This window comes from Vombatus ursinus, unplaced genomic scaffold, assembly GCF_900497805.2.
Source record: "Vombatus ursinus unplaced genomic scaffold, bare-nosed wombat genome assembly UNPS02014793.1, whole genome shotgun sequence".
NCBI classification, from domain to species: domain Eukaryota; kingdom Metazoa; phylum Chordata; class Mammalia; order Diprotodontia; family Vombatidae; genus Vombatus; species Vombatus ursinus.
In genome coordinates this window covers 15337431-15361899 of record NW_020954571.1, presented here as the reverse complement: position 1 = coordinate 15361899, position 24469 = coordinate 15337431, and the positions used below count along the sequence as shown (strand labels likewise).

At 47.7% G+C, this 24469-nt stretch overlaps 1 protein-coding gene across 3 annotated transcripts in view; it reads left to right on the top strand.

The window, feature by feature from the left end:
• Nucleotides 1–24469, top strand: part of SLC12A5 (solute carrier family 12 member 5) — a 38949-nt gene that overhangs the window by 3656 nt on the left and 10824 nt on the right. For 2 of the 3 annotated variants that reach the window (XM_027869768.1, XM_027869767.1), the window contains exons 2-14: nt 12120–12214; nt 12709–12840; nt 13141–13287; nt 14341–14395; nt 14909–15039; nt 16812–17053; nt 18179–18390; nt 19696–19866; nt 19985–20083; nt 20508–20565; nt 21332–21506; nt 22362–22480; nt 23687–23785. In XM_027869768.1, coding sequence (XP_027725569.1) covers nt 12120–12214; nt 12709–12840; nt 13141–13287; nt 14341–14395; nt 14909–15039; nt 16812–17053; nt 18179–18390; nt 19696–19866; nt 19985–20083; nt 20508–20565; nt 21332–21506; nt 22362–22480; nt 23687–23785 — 1735 coding nt within the window. Of the gene's footprint in view, nt 1–4651; nt 4707–12119; nt 12215–12708; nt 12841–13140; nt 13288–14340; nt 14396–14908; nt 15040–16811; nt 17054–18178; nt 18391–19695; nt 19867–19984; nt 20084–20507; nt 20566–21331; nt 21507–22361; nt 22481–23686; nt 23786–24469 lie in introns of those variants that run through there. The other variant, XM_027869769.1, reaches the window with a different exon arrangement.

Here is a 24469-nt window from a genome sequence, read left to right as displayed (position 1 = left end):
GAGTCCTAGGAGTCTGAGGTTGAGGGTGGAGGCTCATGCCTCTCAAACCCCAGACCTGGGTCTCAGTATGGGAATAGGGGAGAGGGGACAAGACCAAATCTTAGGGACTCTGTGGCTGTTGGGGTCCTGTTGTCATGGAGATGGAGCTGCAGCCTGTTAATTAAGCCACTGGTTGCCACGGAGATAGTGGTGGTGGTTGACTTGCTCTGCAGTGAGGGGGCGGGGGACTCTGCTGGACTCATCATTTACAACCTAGGGCTTAGGGGGAAGATGTTGGAGGAGGTTATCAGTGGGCCTAAAGGCATCTTTGTTGTGGAGACCAGGGTGGGAATGAGGGTGGCAGGGTATGGAGGCTGAGAGGTGAAATAAGATCCAAAGTGAGAGGAATATAGTCCCTTCTGGGGCTTTGGGGTTGGAAGGCCTGGAAGGCTCTTCCTCCATCCCAACCTGGCATGTTTAAGCAACCAATAATCTCTGACTTCCTGAAAGCAGAGATGGTATTAATTTGCCTTGAGCTAAACATTTCTTTGATAACATCAAGGTGGGAACACTGTTTTTTTCACCTGCAAGGTGGTGAAGTTGGACCAGGTTATTACTAAAGTCCCATCAAAATTTGATATTCTATATTCTAAGGTCTTCCAGCTCTGACATTCTGTGTGTGTGTGTGTGTGTGTGTGTGTGTGTGTGTGTGTTTGTTCTAAGTTTCCTTCAATTGTTAACATTCTGTGAATTGAGTAGGGGAACATGATAGAGCTGGGGCAAAGGGTGTATATGTGTTTACTGAGGAGTTCCACAGTCCAGAAAGCTGTCCCTGCCCAAACCTCTGGTCTATAGATAACTCTCTGGAGACGGGAATTTGATATCCAGGGTGGATAAGCTTTCCTAGGCATCCAAGTATTGGACTCAAGTGGAAATAGGTGTGGGCAGACAAATCAGAAGTATTGGGGTCTCTTGGGACAGAAGAGGTTTTTTTTCCCATCCTCAAGCTAAAGTCTCCCAGCTCTCACCACATGAAACCCTGGATTGGTTTGAGAACATGACTGCAGATATGGCCTAGAGAATCATGAAATAACCAAATAATGCTTTCCAACATCCAATTTTCAGGGGCACTGGGCTTCAGAGGTCCAGATCTGAGCTCTGAATTGGCCTCTTCCTGAGAGAAGTGAGGAGTGTTTATCATGAGGCTAAATTTTCATAATTAGGCTACCTTTGTGTTGTGACAGACAGGGGTTCTAAATAGTATAGAGCTAAGTTCTCTGTCTGGAGGAAAAGGTGGTTCTTCTGGCCAGAAGATGGTGCTCTGGAGGTGGCTGTGTGTCCAGAATCATGGTCACTCCTATAGTTCTTCTTGAATGTTCCCTTTAGTGACTTTCTGGTGCCCATCCCAGGTTCCTGGCCTCAGCCTCCCTTCTGCTTCTAAGATACAACTTGTGGTTGGATCAAGGTAGGATATTGTCCCCAGAATTAGAAGAGCTCAGAATCATAAGTATCAGAGATGGAAAGGACCTCTGGAATTATCTAGTCCAACCTCTACCTGAAGCAGGAATTCTATCTACATTATTCTCAACAAGTGGTCATACAGTCTCTGCTCAAACACCTCCAGCTTGTTCCTCATGGATCATAGGGGAAGGCAATGTCCGCTTGTGATCCATACCCCACCTTTCAGGGTAGAGATGACTGCAACAGAGTTAAGGGAGTCCCTTCAGGGTAGGAGATGCCTGGGAATTCTTATGCTAGTAATGAAAATCTTCCATAGTCAATCTATCAACTGCCTCTGCAGACTCAAGCACCAAATAAACCTGGGGATCTAGTCCATAGGCAAGTTCATATTTGTAATAACTTTTTTTCTTTAAAAAAATTTTTTTATTGATGTTATTTTTTACATCACTTCCTGCTTCCCTCCACTCCCATGGAACCCTCCCTCATGACAAATAAATAAAGTCCAGCAAAACAAGTATGTTAGCCATGTCTGAAAATATATGCCTTTTCCTACAGCTATAGTTCACTAATTCTCTACTGAGAGGTGAGAGGCACAATTCACTGTCAGTCCTCTGTAGTTATGATTGATCACTCTTCTTTTATCCTTTCTGGGGATCTAGTTAGGAGACTGAAAAACACCTCCTCTCATCTTCATTCTCATCCTCAAGAATCAGTTCCAATCAATGAAGGGTCCCCTGAAAACCCAAGTCAGTTGACCACTGTGGTCAGTAGTATCTTTCCCTCATGACCAATCAATACAGGATAGACCAGCTGCTTAGGGACTCCACATGCTTGACCAAGTGTGAAGTCTATGACAGTCCAAGAAAAACAATCTGGACATTTGGCTCTTGTCCATGGTACTGAAGAAGTCAGTGGCCCATAACAATGCCTATTTACTGATTAATCCAATGATCATTTATTAAGCTTATACCATGTGTATAGAATTGAGGGAAAATGAAAAATTTAGATAAGACACAGCTTTTGCCCTCATGAAACTCCAGTTTAGTAGTGATATTAGCTCACATTTCTAAAGCACTTTAAGATTTACAGAGTTCTACTCTATTTCTCTGTCCTTCCCTGGAGTAGCTAGGGATGGAGGAAGGATAATAGGATTTAAAGCTGGAAGGGACATTAGAGATCATCTAGTGCAATTCTCACATTTTAAAGATGAATAAACTGAGGTTCAGAGAAGCTAAGTGATTTGCATATGATCATAAAGCCAATAAGTGTCAGAAGTGGGATTTTTAGCTAGGTCTCTTCATTCTGGGTCCAGCACATTAACACCAAGTCCTGAGACTGGGTCTTGTCAATCTAGCTCTCCTATCCCTCAGAGGTCTTCCTAGCCATTCCAGCAAAGGATTCTGAAGCTTTGGAGTTTCCACTCCAGAGCCCATGAGTACTTTGTTGACCAGGAACTGGGTGGTGGTTGTATCATGTGGACATTGGTGACTACTTTGGGAGAAGGTGAGGACATTCTATGTAATGGGAGTGGAGAACGGAGAGGAAAAGAGTTGAGTATATGAGCTAGATTTCAATTCTCTGTCAAATCTTAGTGATTTATGAGGAGCTGGAAGGTACAGCTGAGTCTCCCTGGCTCCCTTCATTGAGGTAAAGTAATAACCCCATAATAAGGGGGAAGGGACATGAATACATATACTTGGAGCCAGAGAAGATGACTGAAGTTTAGGTCACTGTGACCAGGGCCGTTTTGAATGTGATTTCCTCCTGCAACATCTCCCTTCTTTTGATATGAGGCTTTTCTAGAGCCTCATATGTTCCCTTCCCCTTCACGGCCTCCCTTTCTTTCTTTTTCTTTTTTCCTTCCTATCACAAGTTGCTGCCTAGGACCTCACCCCCGCCTACACCTTCCTGCTTGTGACTGTTGGCCCAAGACTAGGTGTCAGAGGCATAGAGGGGCTTTGGGTAGCAAAATGGTGAAAGAGAAAGGAGAAAAGGAGGGAGGGAGGAATGTAGGGAGAATGTTGGTACTGGCAGCTCCTGATCAAAATCCTCGGATTAATGGATTAGTGACTGGAGGACTAGGATACTAAGGCAGAAAAGCCTGTCCCTAACCAGCAGGTGGCCACCTTCTCCCGCGACCCTCCCCTTCCCCCCAGACCATGGCCTTACCTCTCACATTTCTGTCCAGGCCAAAGCCTCAGTTTTCCACAATCTCAGATACCCAGATCGGACCAGGCAGTAGCTAGCACAGAAACCTTAGTGTTCTCTCCTTGTCCCAAACCCCCAAGGCTTCCCAGGAAGCAAGATTATGCTGGTATCTAATGGTGCTCTTTCTAGGGGGCTGGTCTCTGGGGCTTGGATTCAGGTGATTTTGTACTTGTGAGGATGAGAAAACTCACCACGTCTCCTCCCCAGAAGGACTGAGCTCCTGGGGGTATCTGCTCTGCAACTCAACTGGGGCCTCCCTCCCTCCTTCTCTTCTTCACTAGGATGTTGGGGGAGGGGCAGTGGAGAGAAGGGGGAGTCTTTCCCCGGCAGAGAGGCTGGCCATTGGCTTGGAGTTCCTACCGGACTATTTCACGGCTCCCCAACACCCTCACCCCAGTCTGGGCTAAAGCAGACGCTGCGGGGCCGGCTCCCGACGGCCACGACCCAGTTCCCCGTGTTATTTTTAGGGCGCTGGATGGCACCTGTCCACGTGCCATAGCCCCGCCCGCACAGAGAGAGGGGCGCGCTGCGTCTGCTCAGGGGAGCTGCACTCCCCCTTCACCATCCTCCCGGCCCCGAGACACACAAGCCGCGGGTCCCCGCTCGCTTCGATCTCCCCCCACCCTGCACCCTCTATTCCCTAGCTTTTCTCCTCCCCCCTTCCCAAAACCCCGCCAGCGGCTCACGCCTCCTGCATACGAGATGAGCTGAGCAGCTTGGCCGCTGCGAGGGGGCGCGCGCGGGTGTGAGAGCGTGTGTGTATGTGTGTGTGTGTGTCTGGGTCTGTGTCCGGGTGTGTGCGCGGGAGAGGGAGTGTGTGTGGGAGCCCAGCGGCTCTGCACTGCAGCCTCCCCCTGCGCCGAGGGGAGATCTGGACGAAAGGGAGAGCGAAGAGAGTGCTCCACCGTAGTAGGGAGGGAGTGGGAAGGAAGCTCTCCAGCCCAGGCCGGGCAGACGCCTCGCAGCTGCAAGCTCCAGCCCCCCGGGGCGCAGCGCGGCGGCCACCATGCTCAACAACCTGACGGACTGTGAGGATGGCGACGGGGGAGCCAACCCGGGTAAGCTGGGGGCCTACGGGGCGGGGGAGGCAGGAGGATCGAGGTGGGGGCTGCCACCTTTGGGGGCCGGGGCTATAGGCTTGGGGACGGCCAAGTGTTGCAGAGGAGAAGGGAGGAGGCACTGAGGAGGCTGTCCCCAGGAGAAATAGACAACCCTGGGGGACTAGAGGAAGGCTCTGAGTTGCCCCTTGGGGCAGCTGCTGCTGCTTGGAGGCGTGGGCGCTGCGCTGGTGGAATGCGCTCTGCGCTGTCCGAGGTTCTGGAATGCACCCGACGCAGCGCCTGGGGGTTGCTTGGGGCAGTGGTTTTGGGGCTTTAGGGGCTAAGCAGTTGAAGTGGTACAATTTCTGCAATGGTCTGCAAAGGGGCTGTATTGGAGAAGGGGTTTCACGGTTGGATTTCTAGGGCCAAATCTGGGTTCCCCTGCTCCCAGAGAGGGGACCCCGGAGTCTGTGCCCCTTCCCTAGCGCAGAGTGTGTCGCTGCCTGGCTACACTCCGGGCAAATGCCACTGCAGTTCCTCCCCCCACTCCACCGCACGGAGCTCATCAGCAGAGAGGGAATACTGGAGGTGGGAATAGAGAGTGGGGGGAATAGGGGATGGGAGTCGTGTGACGGCCTCCTGGCCGGGGCTGCAGAGTCCTGTTGGTGCTAACATTGGGAGGTAGAGAAAAGTGGGGAGGGGGCGAGGAGAGGGTTTGTATGATTGGAGCCCAGGCCACCCTGGAGGACGTGATTAGGTCAAACTTTAGACTTATTCTTTCCTTTGCTATTTGGTCTTAAATAGGGTACGACCCCCTTTCCCCCATCTATTTGGTTATGTGCAGAGACGCAGCCAGGTCATCTCCCCCATCCCTCGGGAACATACTATGCTCCTTTACTCTGGGGTTGGAGGGGAACCTTCCAGTTCTTTGGGCTCCGCAGTTCTCTAATTGCGGGGCTCCTCGGGACCTGATCGCTGGGGTCCTCGCAGCAGTGATCATTACACTGCGGACTTCTCTGCGGCGGTTGAGAAGCCTTGCCAATGGTTCGACGTTCAGGCTGTCCTCTATCCGTTGGGCACCCGCTCGCTGTACCCCTATCCTGGCTCTCCCTCAGAGCCTCCAGGGACAGCCGCCCCCTTCGGCTCCAGGTCGCCCCTAGTCAGTCAATCAATCTATCAAGCCTGTCAAGCCCCTCTCCCTTTTGCCTCCCCTCCACCAAGACACAGCGCCCCCTGCGCACTGACTCGGTTCCCAGTCGGGCTGTCTGAGCTCAGCTGCTGTAAACGTTCCCCTGGGCCTCGTTGATGGACAGGGCCCAAGCTACTGGTAGCCGCCTCTATTAGATGGCCGGAGGAGCTGAACCTGAGACCGTGACCTTTGGAGCTGGGATAGCTGGGGAAAAGGGGCTGCAGAGACTGTGAGAGGCTCCGGGGCTTTATAACCTAGCGAAGGCTTTTCTCCCCTTCACTGTTTGCCTCTGGAAATGCTAGCAAATTGAGGCCAAGTGAGGACTTAGGGTTCTCTCTCTCTCTCTCTCTCTCTCTCTCTCTCTCTCTCTCTCTCTCTCTCTCTGTAATATGGACATTGAGATGAGAAGGCAGGTAAGCCTGTGGACGGCCATTTCCACTGTCCAATTGTTTGCCACAGAGAACCAAGACGTCTCAATCCCTAATCTCAGGAGGCTATGGGACAACCCCTCGAAGGCTACAGCTAAGAGACTTCATCAGACCCCCCCTCCCCCGCCATGACCCTGGAGTCACCTGGCTCTCAATTCTCTCTCCTTCCACTCCAACACCAGGCTCAGGCTGCGGTGTTGGGGCGGGGGGAGGTGGGGAACGCGCTTTGGAAGCCTGGCAGAGTCTCGCTTGCTGCAGCGCCCAGGGCTTCCCGATTGGGGGTGGGGAGAAAGGAGGAGTGAAGGAAGGGGAGGTGTGAGGAGAAGATAGACTTGTACCTTTGCAATAGGGTCTTCTTTCTCTACCTTTCGGTTTGCTCGAGGGGTAATCTTAATCAAGAGAGAACCTCTCTCAGTTCTGACCAGAAGCCGATGGAGGGAGCTTTCTGACCCAGCACCATTGTTTCCTCCAATTTGACGCTCCAATACTCCCAGGTGTATTAGAGATTTAAGTTGGGAACCCCCCCAGGCTTGGGAAGGACTTCTGAAAAGGGAGGATTAGAAGTCCAACCTCTCTCCCAAAGCTTTGAACTCCTGGAGTTTGGTTCCCAGTTTAGACGATTCTCTCTTTCCCTCTCTCTCCCTCTCTCCCTCTCTTTCTCTCCCTCTCTTCCTCTCCCTTTCTGCCTCTCTCTCTCTCCCTTTCTCCCCCCACCTCCAAGAAAAGGAAAGGCCAGAGCCTAGGTGGGGAGACCATACTAGGCCAAGGGAGTCAGAAACAGAATCTGTTGAGATTGAAGGGTGAAAACTGGGAAGGAGCCAGTCAGCACAGGGCCGAGAGAGATTTATGGATGTCTGAGATCGAGAGAGCAGTTTGTAGTGGAAAGAATGCTGAACTGGAGTCAAAAGATTGGGTTCTGGTCCTGCCACTGACTCATTTTATGACCTTGGGCAAATTACTTCCTTTTTTTGGGGCTCAGTTTCCCCATTTGTAAAATATGGGGGCTGAACTATATAGTCTCTAAGGCTGCTTCCATCTCTAACATTCCCACTCTAGGTTGAGAAATGATGAGGGGGCTTTATCTGGGCCTTTGCCTCCACGGGCCTTGGAGAATAGGGGAACACCAAGGAGCCTCGAATGGGGATTCCAGTCCCCAGGCCCCGGGGGGAGGATTCACTGTCCGTGCTGAGATGTTGTTTTCGCCCCGGGAGCTCTGGCCGCTGCAGCTAATTGAAAGCCGATTCGAGCTGAGTACTCCCTGGGGCCCCAGAGAAGCAGAGGGGGAGGGGAGGAGGGTTCCGATCTCAGTCCCTCCTCTGCCCCGCCCCCACTCCGGCCACGCCCCTCTCCGTCTTTCCTCTTCCCCCCGCCCCCAGCCTTCTGTGCTCCACTTAACACGTCTCCTTCAAGCCCCCCCTCCCTCTAGGAGCCTGCTCTAGAAGGTGGGCGGGGCTTTAGAGCCCTAACGTTGCCCAGGCCTTCTGGGGTCCCCAGTGGCCGATTCCCCCTCTCTCCTTCTGACCAGGGTTCGCCTTATATGGAGGGGGTATTGACTCCTATCTCGAGGGAGGGAGGGAGGGGGCTATGAGGTCCAATGAACTTGGGGGAGGGTGCGGAGGAGGGAATACAGGTGCCCATTCCCGTCGTCTTCTCTTTCTTTTCTTTTTCTCCCTCTTTTCCCCCTCTCTTCTACCCCTCCCACCTTTCTCCGCGCCGCGTGCCGCGTTACATAAGCAACTGCGGGCGCGCGGCTCTTGCGCTTCAGCCCCGCGCGGTTGCCATGGAGACGCAGCTCGAAGGTCTCTGCGGCTGAGACCCCCGTAGCGGGGGCTGGGCGGGAAGCTCGGACTGCGTCACTCATACACCCACCCCCATGCGCCACTGGCCCTGTCCTAAGGAAAGGAGGAGGTGTAAGGGAGTGAGACACCTCCCACCTCCTTTTGGCCCACTGGTCACATCCTTAGAGTACCTGAAGGAGAGAGACCCTACCCCATACGTCACTTGGCCTTGTCCTGAGGGGGAAGGAAGCCTTGAGGGAGTGAGGGAATGAGGCTGGCCACGTTCTGCTGGCCAGGTCCTAAGGAAGTATGAGAGAAAGAGACACTTCCCCACCCCCCTCCTGGAATAAAAATTGGGCCACTTGACCTGTCCTTAGAAGAGAGGGGCAAGCTAGACAGACACACCTTTTCCTCTTTTCACTGCTTTTGGCCTGAGAAGGGGAAAACATATGAAGGAGTAAAAAATGTAGGCCCTGTTCTATGCACTACTGACTTCCTTGAGGGCTCAGAGTACCTACCCCTCTCTTCTGCTGTAACTCCAGGCCACCTGAGTCAATGGTTAATCACTGGAGGAAGGGAGACCACTTGGCAGCAAGGGTGCTCCAGACCCTATTCAGGAACGGACTTATGAGACATAGGGCTATAAAAGGGCCAAGAATTTGGAAACCCTGCGAAGTGCTAGGAGGAAGCTCTGTTTGGGCTAGGAAATGTATGGGGATGTGGAGACATATTAAGACTGTTAGAAGTTGCTTTCTCTGACGTTCTCTATGCCTTCATTGGGAGATATGGAGGGGGTTTTGCAAAATGGAAAGAGCATCTGATTGAGAGTCTAGTCATTTGGGTTCTAGTCTATGGGTTCTGCCACTAACCAGTTGTACACTTAGGCAAATCACATCACACATCAAGACCTTAAGGGATGAATGAATGATCTCTAAGGCTCCATTCATTCCAGACTCCATGGGTGAGGGAAAAGGGAAAAAAATATCTTGCTTCAACCTCACACCCACAGTAATGGACTCTGTCATTACCTCATTTTCTTGAGGTGCAGGATTTGCATATTAGCTGAAGTTCAAAGATCATTTCATTTTAGAGCCAGAAGACCTGAGTTTTAGTCCTGGTGCTGCCACTGGGTGAGTCATTTTCCCTCTCAGGGCTTCAGTTTTCCCACCTGTAAAATGAAGGGGATCGGGTTAGATGATATCTCATTCTGGCTCTAAGAACCCATTTTCTAACTTCTCAAACCCTTTCAGGCTCTAACATGTTAAAGAGTTCCTTCTGGCTCTAACATTCTATGTTCTATGACCTCTCCCCACAGGGAAGGCTCTTGGGATGTGCGCTAGAATTAAGAGGGGGAAAAAAAGGTTTTGTTAGCTTTAAGAGTGGCCAGATTAACGGAGAAGATCTTTTAAGAATGGAGGAAATTAGAGATGGTTTTTACTGAGATTCAGCCCCAGAGACCCTGGGTCCTTAAATCTCAGACTAAAAACTAAAATGAACTGGAGAAATGGAATTAAAAAAATTTTTTTTTAGGGAGGAGCTTCCTCTTGCAGAGGGGAGTCCCAGACTTCAGACTTATTTGTACCAAAGTGCTTACCTGGGATAGGAGGGGACAAGATAGGATGACCTACCAAAATAAGCTAAGTCTCTAAGAGTCCAAGTAATTGAGCAGAATGTCCAGGTCATGACTGCTTCCTTACTCTCTCTACCTTAGAGGAGAATATATGCCCCTCCTCCAATCCATACCTCTGGGTAATTGGAATTCCCAGGCAGGGAGAGAACCATTCAGAACCAACATCACCTGGAGTTTTCTTTTCTCTGTCTCTTGATACTTCACAAAGTCCTAGAGCAGGGCTTCTTAAATTTTTTCCACTTGTGATCCCTTCATCGATTATCATTTATTTATTTATTTATTCATTTTTTGGTGAGGCAATTGGGGTTAAGTGACTTGCCCAGAGTCACACAGCTAGCCTTCATCGATTCTTAAAGACCCACATGGGATCTCCATCCAGAGTTTAAAATGTGCTGGATAGTAGATAGAGTGCTGGTTGCACTTTGGAGCTAGGAAGGTGTTAAGTCCTTTCAGTTGTCTCCAACTTTTCCTGACCCCATTTGGGGCTTTCTTGACAAAGATACTGAAGTGGTTTGCCATTATATTCTCCAGCTCATTTGACAGATGAGGAAACTGAGGCAAACAGCGTTAAATGACTTGACCAGGGTCACACAGTTAGTGTCTGAGACTGAATTTGAATTGAGGTCTTCCTGACTCTAGGCTCAGTGAGCTATCCACTGAGCCACCTGGCTGCCCTAGCTAGCAAGAACTGGGTCCAAATTCTGCCTCAGATACTTGCTACATGTGTGACTCTAGCAAGGAACTTAGCTCTGGGCTCCAGAAATATTATCTGCAAAATGAAGGGATCGGATTTGATGACATTTAAGGTCCCTTCCAGCTCCAGTTCTTTGATCCCATAATCCTACAGTGATGCCTCATCATGGTGTGGAGGTGACCCTGGGTTCTTGAAGGCTTTGCCAGTAGAGCATAAGACCTGGCAGGTTCTACCATGTTGGAAACAGTTTGATCCCAGCAGCAGACTATGTGCTTTCTGAGGACTAAGTACAGAGAGGCTCATTACTAGTCTGCTGGCTGACTGTGATGAATTCTTTGGCTATGGTAATCCATGAAACAAAGAAAAATACAAATAGCCTCAGTCCTTTATGACTCTCTTCCACTTCTGCGCAAACTGAGGGGAAAAATAACAATAGTAGTAGTAGTGGTAGTAGTAGTAATAACTAACATTTATATAACTTTAACATTTGCAAAGCATCTTACAAATATTATCTCCTTTATCCACACAACAACCCTGGGAGGTAAATGCTATTATTATCCTCATTTTGTAGATGAGGAAACTGAGGCAGACAGATGTTAAATGACTTGTCCAGGGTCACAAGCTAGTGAATATCTAATAACAAAATAAATGTTCAAACTGCAGCCTAATGACCACTTGTTAAAGATTCATATTGGACTAGATAATCTCAGAGGTTTCTTTTAGGTTTGAGGTTTTGGGAGTCCAAGATTCTATGAAGGGGGTAGCCAGGCACAATCTGGCAGCAGTGGGAGAAAGATACAAAAGGGGTGACATTCCACCAGGTTTGTGGGCTGGCTAGAAAAGTTGAAGAAAGTGGAAACAGGGAATAAAAGGAGGAGAGCTCCAGGTGGAATTAGCTGCAGTTAAGTGCAAGTCCAGAACATTGGACTTGGAGTCAGAAAAACCTCTGTTTGAATCCTGCCTTAGGTGTATGACCTTGGATGAAGCACTTAACCTCAGTTCTCTCATCTGAAGAATGGGAATAATAACACATACCTCACAGAGGTATTCTGAGTATCAAATGAAGTAACATGTTATGAACCTCAAAGAACTATGAAACATTAGTTGTTGTTGCTGTTATATCTGCTGGTTTCCTCACATTACCCTGCCCTCCTCACCATTATACACTACAGATCACTGGAAAAAGTTCTCCCTGTGGATAGAGGTTGTTCCCCTTTGACCTTGGGAAAATTCCTTTCTCCCTCAGTTTCCTTATTTGCAAAGTAGGTGTGATAATGCACTAATCCTTGCACTTCACAGGAGTATTTTTGTGAGGAAAATTCACTTTAAAATTAAAGAGATGTAAATGTGTTGTGATTATTAGAAAGCACAGAGGAATGTCATCCTTTACTACTTTGATCCTTTAGGACAGGGGTTCTTAACCTTTTGTGTATCATGAACCACTTTGGCAGCATGGTAAAGCCTATTGACTCCTTAGAATAAGGGTTTTAAGTGCAAAAAATACATAGAATTAGAAATGGAACCAATTAGGTTGAAGTGTGGTTATCATAATACATTTTTTAAAAGTTCATGAAAAATAGCTTAAGAACTCCTGCTCTAGGACAAGGTTCAGAAGAGCTCTGAAGGGTCCAGATGGGCCAGGAATAGCAGTGAGTGGAGGTGTGGGTACTGTGCCATGTCAGGGCTATGACTCCTCTATGTCCTTACCTCAGGTGATGGCAACCCCAAGGAAAGCAGTCCCTTCATCAACAGCACTGACTCTGAAAAGGGCAAGGAATATGATGGCAAGAACATGGCTCTATTCGAGGTAGGCGGGGGACAACTAGGGTAAGGGAGACGTCTCTGGCTGGTCCTGGAGTAGGCAGGATTGCCTGGCATTGTCACTGGCTAAGGAAAAGCTGCCATTCCACTTTTCACCCACCTTCTACCTTTCCCTGGAGGGCTGTCCTTCTATCTCTGTCTTTGTCCCTCTCTTCTTAATCCATTTATGACCACCTCCCCTTATAACATGCTCTTTGTCCTTTGTCACCTTTATCTCTATGACTTCTTTGACTCTTCTCCTTTGCAACCCCCATAGTGGTCTCTTCCCCATATCCCATCCGCCTTTCTGGTCTATCTTCCCTGTCCTTCCCCACCTCCCAGGTTCATCCCCCTCTTTGCCACCCTTTCCCAGGTTCCTTCTCTGATACTTTCCTCTTATCCCATTCCTGTCTTGTACCTTTTCCTTGGTTCATTTCCTAGGTTTCATTCTCCCTTATCCTTTCTACCTTTCTGAAGTCCATTCACTTATTTCTCCCACAGGAGGAAATGGACACCAGTCCCATGGTGTCATCCCTGCTTAGTGGTCTGGCCAACTACACCAACTTGCCACAAGGAAGCCGGGAACATGAGGAGGCTGAAAATAATGAGGGTGGCAAAAAGAAACCTGTGCAGGTGGGAGCAGGTGTAGTGGACTGGGTCAGGGTAGGAGAGGGAAGGGATTGGAAATGGAGGAAGGGTTGGGAGACGGGAGGAAGGCTGACAGATGGGAGATGGGAGGGAGGCTCAAATTCAATTTGGGTCTGATGTGGAGGGAGGAGGAATTACAATGGTATATAATGGGGGTGGTGGTGTCTGTAATGGAGTGCTGAAACATGGCTTTGAAAAAAGGGCTGGCTAGGGAAACCAGAGGTTAAAGCTGGTTGGACTGGAAAGAAATGGAAAGAAGTCAAGGTGACCAATATTTCTCTGCAGGCCCCTCGGATGGGCACCTTCATGGGTGTATACTTGCCCTGCCTGCAAAATATCTTTGGTGTCATCCTTTTTCTGAGGCTCACTTGGGTAGTGGGCATTGCAGGCATCATGGAATCTTTCTGCATGGTTTTTATCTGCTGCTCCTGTGTAAGTACCCCTTCCTACCCTCTCTTCCACCTCCCTGACCCCTCCAGTTCTTACTCAGACAGAAGTCAGTGCAGGGACAAAGGAAACTGAGGAGAGGGCCCAAAGAAGGAATTCAGGCCTGGAACCAGAGCCCTACAATTTGCCACCTGCTCCTGTAATGACTGATGCCTGGGAGGTATTAGGTGGGGGAGAAGGAAGCCCTTTCCCAGCTGGTACTAAAAAATATCTGAGTCTCATATATATGTGTATATATATATATTTGCCATCAGCTTGTGAGCTCCCCCATAGTTACCAAGGCAAAATGAGTGGGCCTGCACCTCCTCAATCCCACCCCCTTCCCTGTCCCCTTACTTAGGCTGCTCTGCTGGAACTTCTCCCTATTCAAGGCTGCCTGGATGTTCACTTAATCTGTTTGCATTGGGATACACACATGGGGCTGAAAGGGAATTGTGGTAGAACATGACATCAGTTGCTCCTAGATTGTACCCTCTTCTCACCAAGAAATGGGCATTGTGAGGGCATTTGTGGGGTTCTTAGAGGCACCTGAGAGGCCTGAGACAGCTGGCATGTGGTGGAAGATCACTGTATTCCATCTCCTAAGATCAGAGTGCAAACCCCAGCTCTGCTGATGATTAACTGTGTTACCTTGGCCAAGTCACTTCTGTTTTCTATGCTTCAGTTTTCTTGTCAGTGAAGTGGAGGTAACAATACTGGCACTATTTCCATTACAGGTTTGTTATGAAATTCAGAATGCATGCAAGATGCTTTTATACGCTGAAGTGTCACATTGTTAATATTATTATCATTATTATTATCTGTTGAAGAATGGAGCTTGTTAGCTGGTCAAAGGGGTGCTTTCTGGGCAGAAGGAATCTAGTAGGGGGGCAGAGGCAGTGAGAACAGGGCCAAGGAAGAGTTAGAATCAAGAGTCATTAGGGCAGAAATAAGGGAGAGCTGATAATGGCAATATGAACTATTCCTCTTCTTTCTCTTTCCACCTTCCCCAGCCTTACAATGTTTCCCTAAATTCTGATGTTTTTTGTGTTCACACAGACCATGCTGACTGCCATCTCCATGAGTGCCATTGCTACCAATGGTGTTGTGCCAGGTGTGGGAATGGGGACCTCTTATGTGTGTCTGTGGGGGGGGGCGGTTGGGAGGGTAAGTGGAGAAGGGAGTTCCTTAGTTATTTTTGGTTCTTTCTGGGTGGTGAAATAATGGGTGCTCTGGGGATCTGGAATGTAGGTGCCTTTGGGGTAGGTGGAGACACTCACAATGCCCTTGGAAAGAGTAGGGATTAATCTGTATTGGTTGGTATTGTTGATGGTGAATGGGCCATAACTGAGTCAGGAATCCTCTTGCACTGCTTGGGAACCAATCTCTCTCATTCCTGTCTTCTGAGCCATGACCTTATTATTGGGGTAATTAGAAATCTGCTGATTAATGCTACTAATCTAAGCACAGAGTCACTCCTTAAGGGAGCTTGGAATCTTTCTCCTAGGGATCTACGGAGAGTGTATGGATATAATTCCTCCAAATGATCACCCCTGCATGTTGCCCTTAGCCTAGTCTCTCACCATTCAGCCTTCTTCCATCCCATGATGGTTTTCTCTTTCCACAGCTGGTGGTTCCTACTATATGATCTCCCGTTCACTGGGCCCTGAGTTTGGGGGAGCTGTAGGCCTTTGCTTCTACCTTGGCACCACCTTTGCAGGAGCCATGTATATTCTGGGCACCATTGAGATCCTGCTGGTGAGAGGAGGGTTGGAATTCTCGAGGGCTGCCATCAGTCAATCAACAAACCCTTATTGAGAGCATATAAAGGGGAGGCATTGAGGTGTAGTGGGAAGAAAAGTAGAAGTCAGAAGACCTGAGAGGGTGACCAGTATAGATAGAGCACAGAAAACCAAGCCATATGAGAAACTGAGGGTGTTTAGTGTTCAGAAGGGAAGGCTAAGGTGGGGCCATTGCAATACCTCTTTTTGAAAGACTGCCCATGTAGAAGATTGGGTGAAGCAATGGAAGGAAATTGTAGAGAAGTAGATTTAGAATTTGTTCTAAGTATAAAATTCCCTCCCATTTAGAGCTCTCTCAAAGTAGAATGAGCACCCCTCACAAAAAGTCTTCAAGCAAATTCTGGATGGCCACTTGTCTGGGAGGTCTAGAGGACTCCTTTTCAAATAGGGCTTGAACTAGTTCATTTCAAGTCCTATCCAACTCTGGGATTCTGGGTTTGAATTCCAGCCCTACCACTTAGATAAATTCCTTCACCTTGGCCTTGGGCAAATTTCTTTAGTTTTCTTAGCTGTCAAGTGGAATTAATAATTGTACTATCTACTTCATAGGTTCTGAGGAAAGCCTTTTGCCAAACGTAAAGCACTATACAAATGTGAGCTATCACTATTATGCAGTGAGAAGGCTATACAGATGGAAGCAAGGTCCCTGCCTGCCCTCAAAGAGCTCACAGTCCAGTTAAGGAGAAAAGACATGAAAAGAGAATCAAAACATGAAAATCCGAACTATTGTAGGAGAAGTTGACAATCAGTACTGTAGGTGGTCAGGAGAGGGAAAGAACACTCCCATATAGGGGGTAAGGGAAGGGTTAATTGAGAAGGTATGATTTAAGCTGGGCCTTGAAGGCCAGGTAAGATCAGGTATAGAGGAATTGGATAGAATCTTCCAAGAGGAAGAAAAGTGTGGACCAAGTTTTCCAGGGAAATTGAGGACAACTCCAGATGGAGCAAAGAATTCAGATGGAAAAATGGGGGGAGGTAAACCTACAAAGGCATCTTGGTGCAAGATTGTGGAAGGTCTTAAATGCCAAGCTAAGGAACTTGGATTTTATGGACCTGGTGAGCAGTTGAAGGTTTTTTTGAGCTAGGGAGTGAGACAATCAGATTTGTGAATTAGAAAAAAATGATTCTGGGCATGGTGTGAAATATGGATTGGACTGAGGGAAACTGCAGGCTGAGAGAGCAGTTAGGAGGCTGTTAGGACGGTCCCTGTGAGAAGTGAACCAGGGTGTTAGCAGTGGGAATAGAGAGAAAGAGCAAGACCCACGAGGGATTGAGGAGGTAGAATTAGTGGAACTTGGTGACTGAGTTTGGGAAGAAGGAGGGTAAGGGGTTTTCCAAAAGTAACTCAGTTAAAGGCTTGGATGACTGAGGGGGTAATACAAAGGGGAGAGGACTGAGAGCACAATGGCTCTTTTCCCTCAAATAGGCCCGATCAATCCCTCATAGGCAAAACCACTGGAGCAAAGTTGTAGGGCTCAGGCTTCTGTTGGGAAAAAAAAGAAAAGTACAAAGCATATTTCAGGTCACTGGATGGTGACTTCATGGTCTTCTGAAAGTAGTCCAGCCATGACTGATCAGGATGGAGGTTGAAGGAGATGCCCAGGGCAGCTGAGGTGGTAATTGGAACCAGAAGGGGGTTATGGGATGGTTTGGGGGTTGAAGATCCTATGAGAGGTAGAAGCCAAGGAAGGAAGGGGACCTCCTTTACTTCTCTGCCTGTCCCTCCAGGCATACATATTTCCAGCCATGGCCATCTTCAAGGCTGAGGATGCGAGTGGAGAGGCAGCTGCTCTGCTAAACAACATGCGTGTGTATGGCACCTGTGTGCTCACATGCATGGCCACAGTCGTCTTTGTTGGGGTCAAATATGTCAACAAGTTTGCACTTGTCTTCCTGGGCTGTGTCATCCTCTCAATCCTTGCCATCTATGCGGGGGTCATCAAGTCTGCCTTTGATCCACCCAACTTCCCGTGAGTTGTTGCAGCTTGGACTATGGGTTGCATGAAAAAGCCAAAGACTGGGTGTTGGGAGGCCAGTGTTCTAGCCCCCTGTGCGGCCATGTCCACATTGTGTCACCTGGGACAAGTCATTTGGGCTTTCTGGGCCTCATCTAGGAGCCCTGCCAGTTCTCCAACCCTAATCTTTAATTTCTAAGCTCTAGACACTAGGGCACTACCCCTTTCTGGGCTATATCCCCTGGCCACTGTTCCCTGTCTCCTACTTCTCCTTTGCCTTATCCCTTCTATGGTACTAGTGCAGGATGAATTAATTAACCTCCTCTAGGAAGAGAACAAGCCAAGAAGCAGTGTGGGTGTCATAGAAGACCACAGGTCTAGGAGCCAGAAGACCTATCCTGGCTCTATGATTTATCAGCTGTGTGATTGTAGATAAGCCCCTTCCTCTATTTGAGCCATAGTTTTCTCATCTCTAAAATGGGAGTAATAATACATATGCTACCTGCCTAATGAGGGTATTGTAAGGAATCAAATGAGATAACTACATAAAATACATTATGATGATAATGTGTTATATATTGCACTAATACAAATATAGACTATGCTTTTCTCCCAAATGTGACTACTTTATGTCCTATTACCAGTATTATTTTCAGCATAAATCTAGATTTCTTTTCCTTTCAAAGAGATAGTCTTGTGTGGGTATGGCCTATATTTGGGGGCAGACTCTATTAAGACCAATAAGACAAATGTGAGCTATTATGGCAGAGGCACGATGGGATAGTGGAAATGTCCCTAGATTTGGAGCCAAAAGATTTCAGTTTAGAAGATCTAATACTAGCTCTGGGGAAGGGGCTTCTTTTCTCTGGCCCTCAGTTTCATCATCCATAAAATGGAGACAATAATACTTACACTAACTATCTCATGGGGCTGTTGTGAGAAAAGTGCTTTGAAAATATTCAGTCTATAAAAAAAATGTGAGTTATTGTTATCATCCTGGGAAGGCTGCTCACTAGGCAGAGTATCGGGGACTCAGGCCCTAACTGTAAAATGGCCCATAAGGAAGGATCCTTTCCCCCCAGTTTCCAGGTTAGGGTCCCACTGTCCCAGCCCTATTAAGTCTCTACCCCCTCTCATTAGAATCTGCCTGTTGGGGAACCGTACCCTCTCACGACATGGCTTTGACATCTGTGCCAAGTTGGCCTGGGAGGGCAATGAGACAGTAACCACCAGGCTGTGGGGGCTGTTCTGCTCCTCCCGATTCCTCAATGCCACCTGTGATGAATACTTCACCCGTAACAATGTCACCGAGATCCAAGGCATCCCTGGTGCAGCCAGTGGCCTTATCAAAGGTATGAAAACTAAGGGGGTCAGAATCAAGAGGGAAGTTGATGAACTGGGGCAAGTTTTCTCAGGGGATGATGGACCAGAGAGGATAGAAAATTGTGGAGGCAGGAAGTTTTAAGGCAGCTGTGGCACAGAGAAAAAACCCCTGGAGGTTTTCTGCCTGAATTCACTCTTGGCTACTCTCTTGGGGTTATCAAGGGGAAAAGGGGAGAGAAGGCAAATCATCTGAGCCTCACTTTCTCATCTATGAAATGGTCACAACAGTACTTATACTAATGTCTAGAAACATCCAGGTACAGTGGAAAGAGTAGTGGACTCCAGTCAGAACAGACTTGGGTTCTAATCTGACACTATTTCTAAAATTTTGGGTAGCTCCTATCCCCTCTATGAGATTCATTTGAAAAATGAAGTACACTAATCCTGTTGCCTTAGCTGTAAAATATGGATGTTATCACTTGTTCCACCTATCTTACAAGACTGTTAAGAAAGAGTTTTATGAACCTATTAGTGCTTAAGTGTGAGATATTAATATGAGTATATTATTATAGAATCAAGATTCAGCCTCTGTTTCATTCTTGTAAAGCTCTGAAACCTTAGGAGGAACGCTCTGAAGACAAAAGGGATCAATTGATAAATGGCACAGCGGATAGAGTGCTGGGCCTGGAGTCAGGGAGACCTGAATTCAAATCTGGCCTCTGACACTAGTCACGTGACCCTGGGCAAGTCACTTAACCCCTGTCTGCCTCAATTTCCTCATCTGTAAAATGGGGGATAATAATATCACCTACTTCCAAGGGTTGCTGTAAAGATCAAATGAGATAATTGTAAAGTGCTTAGCACAATGCCTGGCACATAGTAGGTACTATGTAAATGGTTGTTTCCCCCCATTCAGTGATCAAACATTTATTAAACAAACACCTACTGTGTGCAAAATGCTGTGTTGCCTGTTGGGAAAGATGTAAAGATAAATAAGACATGGTCCCTGCCTCGAAGAATTTATAATGTAGTAGAAAGGATAAAGCTTATTATATACAGATAACTACAATTTGAATTAGAATAGAACGAAGCATGTAAGACAAGAATAAAGTGGCTATGAGATGGGTGGAGAGATCGATTCCTTCTCCTTGATAGAGTTGCAATCAAGGAACACTTTGTTGATCTGAACCTATAAGAATGGATTTCTTGAAGGAAAAGAGTCTAGACTAGAAAACTATGGGCCACTCCTAACCCCTCACAAAAGACTCTGACTTTTGATCCTTTATCCTGAGTGTTCTGACCCTAGTCTCCATCAGAATACTATCTCTCCACAGAAAACCTTTGGAGTTCTTACCTGACTAAAGGTGTGATCGTGGAGAAGCACGGGATGCCTTCCATACCCCTGCCTGAGGCAACTCCTCTCAACCTGGATCAGCCCTATGTCTTCAGCGACATGACCTCCTATTTCACCCTCCTGGTCGGCATCTATTTCCCCTCAGTCACAGGTAAAGGGAAGGAGGGAGAGGCAGGAACTCGGGATGAGGGAGATGATGTGTTTGTGTATATATGTCTCTTACTCTCCTGGTCTTGACCCTGGCTCCAGCTCTATTGCTCTGTCCACAGGGATAATGGCTGGTTCCAATCGCTCAGGGGATCTTCGTGATGCCCAAAAGTCCATCCCTACTGGTACCATCTTGGCTATTGCTACCACTTCTGCTGTCTGTATCCTTAGACTCATAAAACATCAGAGCTGAAAGGGACTTTAGGCCACAGAATGGTAGATCAAGATCTTAGAGATTGTCTACTAGTCCAATCTCTTCATTTTACATAGGAAGAAAATGAGACCAATAAAGGAAAGTGAGTTGTTTAGCATCACACAGATTAGTGGTAGTTCCGGGACTAAAATCTGTTTCCTGACTACCAGCCCTGGCCTGATTAGGGGCAGCCCTGGTTTGCTGAGTACTCCTAAGTCCTAAGCTGAGTTAGGTGAAGTGATGGAGTGGAGGATGGGTGTGTGTGTGTGTGTGTGTGTGTGTGTGTGTGTGTGTGTGTGGTCCAGGTCAGTAGCAGGGGTTCCCATTTCTGTGGACAGAACGGTATCTTTTTGTCATCCTGGATTCATTCTCCTTCACTCTGCGATCCAAAGACATCAGCTCTGTAGTCCTGTTTGGAGCCTGCATTGAGGGAGTCGTCCTGAGGGACAAGTAAGCAGGGTGATGGGGATTTCAGAGAAACCAAACACTCAGAAATGATGGGTAGGAGGGACTGAAGGGAGAGGGTGGGGTTGCTATATGTGCACCTGCCACCAGACGAAGACTAAAATACCAGCAGACGAAAATATCACTTTGCTGATCAGGAACCTACAATGACTATTGTCTTTAGGACAAAATCCAAACTCTTAACCTGGTATTCTAAGCCCTTTCACAATCTGCTCCAAACTCCTCTCCCATGCCTCTTCAACATGAGTCTGTTCCAACCAGGCTCACCTCCTCACAATTTCCTGCCTCAGATATTGCCACCCATAGCTTTGCTTCTCTGCCAGTACCTCCTCCTCAATTATCCAAACTTTACCCACAGTGAAATTTTCTTCTTAAAGAAGCCTCCCTTGACTGCTCACAGGACACTTTGCTCCTCCGAGCTCTTATAACACACGTTCACTCTGTCACTCAGCTCTTACTCATATGTAGGTCTACAGCTGTTTCACAGGTGTGTCTCTTTGCTCAGCAAAAAGACTATGAATTCCCCAAGGACAGGGACCATGTGTTAGGATTCTCTGTGATTCCCCGTAGTATTGAGTCCAGGATTGGGTACATAGGATGCCCTCATAGGTGTGTGAGATCATAGAACTTAGAGCTAGAAGGGACCTGAAAGATATTTGAAAGATAAGTACCTGTTCTATTGGATTGTGGGAGGGTGAAGTGGATGCCACTCATATCAATGGAGCCCCGCCTAAGAGAAGCTTTTCCCCAGGTTTGGTGAAGCAGTGAATGGGAACCTGGTGGTGGGTACCCTGGCTTGGCCCTCCCCATGGGTCATCGTCATTGGCTCCTTCTTTTCCACTTGTGGTGCTGGGCTGCAGAGTCTCACAGGAGCCCCTCGCCTCCTGCAGGCCATCTCCCGGGACGGCATCGTGCCCTTCTTGAGGGTCAGTGGCAAGCGATTTAGAAGGGAGGTGTGTGTGTGTGTGTGTGTATGTGTGTGTGTATGAGTAGGACATTTGGGTGCCCAGAACTCATGGGCAATATCATCTTTTGGGGAGCAGAGTCATTTCTAGGGCAAATCAAAGTGATTCTGGGTTCCATGCTTTGGAGGCTTCTCTGCTCTGAAGCCTGCCCATATTTGCTGGATGCAACTGGACAGCTAGACAGGGACTGGGGAGGAGGGGAAAAGGAGGTGGCTCCCCAGTTCATGTTGGTGTATAAGACATATAGAACTTGCCTGTACAGACCTTAGTCTCTATAGATCTCAATAGACCTTGTTATGGGCCCTAGATAGTGACAGTGTAGTCTACCTCACATCTACTATTGGCTGCCTTAGGCCACACTCCCCTAAAAATCCCCAAGTCCCATGCTCCCTAGGGGCTAGCCTATGTTCCATTCTCTAGGTCCTTTCCTATTCCTTGGGAATAACCTTGGGGTCCCTCCCATAGCCTGGATATCTCATGCTCCCTGGAAATAGCCTCAGACCTTCTCATATCCCCCAAAGACCCCAAATCACACATAACCCCAAACCCTCTTAGTATGTACTGGGTCGATTATTCTTGCTAGAAATGACCCAGGCCTATCATATACATACCTTAGGGATGGTCCTGTAGCTGGAAAGGATTTGGTACCCAGGGGCCTATCAGGGAAGGGATGGATGGGGATAATATCCAATTTGCCTCGCAACCCATTCCCACCCCAGAGTCTCTGCTTTCCTGGATCTTATGGTCAAGGGAGAGGGATGGGAAGACTCTATTTTCTCTGTTCTAGTCTTAACATGATTGTTGTTCTGCCCTCAGGTCTTTGGCCATGGCAAAGCCAATGGGGAGCCAACATGGGCCCTACTTCTGACTGCCTGCATCTGTGAGATTGGCATCCTCATTGCCTCCCTAGATGAAGTCGCCCCCATTCTCTCCATGTGGGTCTTCCTTTTTCTTCTCCTTCATTGTCTCAATTTGGGTGCCCTTCCACTCTCTTATTTATTTCCATGTACCTCCCTTTCCCCCATTCCTGTTGAAGTGGGTTCCCTTCTCCTTCCATTTTTTTGTGTGAGGCCTTTTATCTCTCATCCCTTTTTTTTCTTTTTAAATGTTTTTGATGATATTTTTTGAATGTCATTGTCACTTGTCAGTTACCCCTTTCCTGAATAGAGCTTTCCTTTGCAACAAATAAATACAATCAAGCAAAGGACTTTACCCCCTCCTCCATACTTTCCATATGGGATCCCCTCTCCCTAATATTTTCACATTGATCTTTCTCCCTTCTGTTTTGTTCATGTACAGTCTTCCCTTCGTCTTCCTCTGCAAATCCTGATGCAACAATCAGCATGTCCTCATAGCGCTTTCAATATATCTAAAGGTCACTCTCCTTTACAACAGATTCTAAGAGGGTATCCATATTATTTCATTCTACATGAATTTTATTGCATTGCTCAAAAGAAGTCAGAACTTGAGTCCATAATCCCCTATTGAATCCCAGACCATGGTTCCCACCCACCCAACCTTAACAATCCCTATCCATTTTCTGAGTTTTAGTTTCCATGTCTTTCTTAGTTCTCTATGTCTTTGTCTCATTTTTGTGTTTTTGTCTTCTTTGTTCATTTCACCATAGAATTACAGAATGTTAAAGCTAGGATGGATTTCAGAACTCACCTAGTCCAACCCCCTTCCTTTTACAAAGGAGGAAACTGAGGCTGAGAGAGAGAGAAAATGACTTGCCCCAGGTCACACAGAGAGCCGGTGGCACGTCTGGGGCTAAAATCCAGGTCTCCTGATTCCCAGTCCAGGACTTGCCCCCAAATGCCTCAGTGGTGGAGTTTCTGTTTCAGTCTCTGTCCCTGTCACAGAAATTAGGAGCTGGAAGGGACGTCACAGGCCGTGTCATACCTGAACAGTCAAGGATCCATTCTACCAATCCAGCCTTTTCTAGAATCCACCAACGAGGGGGAAACCACTGCTTTCCAAGATGGCCCACCCCACTTTGGAATGGCTCTAATTGTTGGGAGGTTTTTCCTCAAATGAGCTGAAATCTGGCTGACTGTAATTTTCCCCCTGCTGCTGGTTCTGCCCTCTGAGAACCAGCCTGTCTCTGTCTCTGTGTCTTTCATGCCCTTTCTCTGCTCCAGGTTCTTTCTGATGTGCTACATGTTTGTGAACTTGGCCTGTGCAGTGCAGACGCTACTGAGGACACCCAACTGGAGGCCCCGTTTCCGCTACTATCACTGGTGTGCACTATGGGCCTGGACCCTCAAATCCCCAGCCCCAACGTAGAACTCCCCTGATCCTTGTCTGCTAGCTCTAGGACTCTCCAGCGAGGGAGAGAAAGATTCTGAAGAAGGACTTCATACTCTAAGCAGGGGCCTTTCCATTCGTTTTTACACATTGACTCTTCCACAGCCTGATTTCTTGTAAATTCTTCTGGTCAGTTTTTAAGATGCTGCCTCACTGCTTCCTCACAGCTGGGGTGTATTGGACACCCCACTCCTTAATTCTTCCTTAATTTCTCCTGTCTTTGTGCATCCTCCATCCTAGTTACCTTCTTCATTGTGAGAACTAGAGGGGCTGAATCTTTTAGCTAGCCCTTGTTCTAACTCGAATGAACCTGTCATAGGTTGAGGATGAGGGCTATCTGGGCAAAACTGTTCCTAAGATACACAAGAGATCCAGCACCAGCCCTGAAACCAGGCAATTGATTAGGAGGTGGGGAGGAGAATAATCCGTTTCTATCCCTCTTTCCCAGTTATGAAAATGCCAAAATGAAACTAGCTCTTAAAGTGGTAAAGTAGATAGGCTGAGTTCTACCCTTCCACAAAATCGATCAGATGATCTGAGTTGCCATTATAACATTAGTTCACCAAGATATATGTATGGTGAAGGGACATACAGATTTTCCCCAGGAAAAAGTCTTG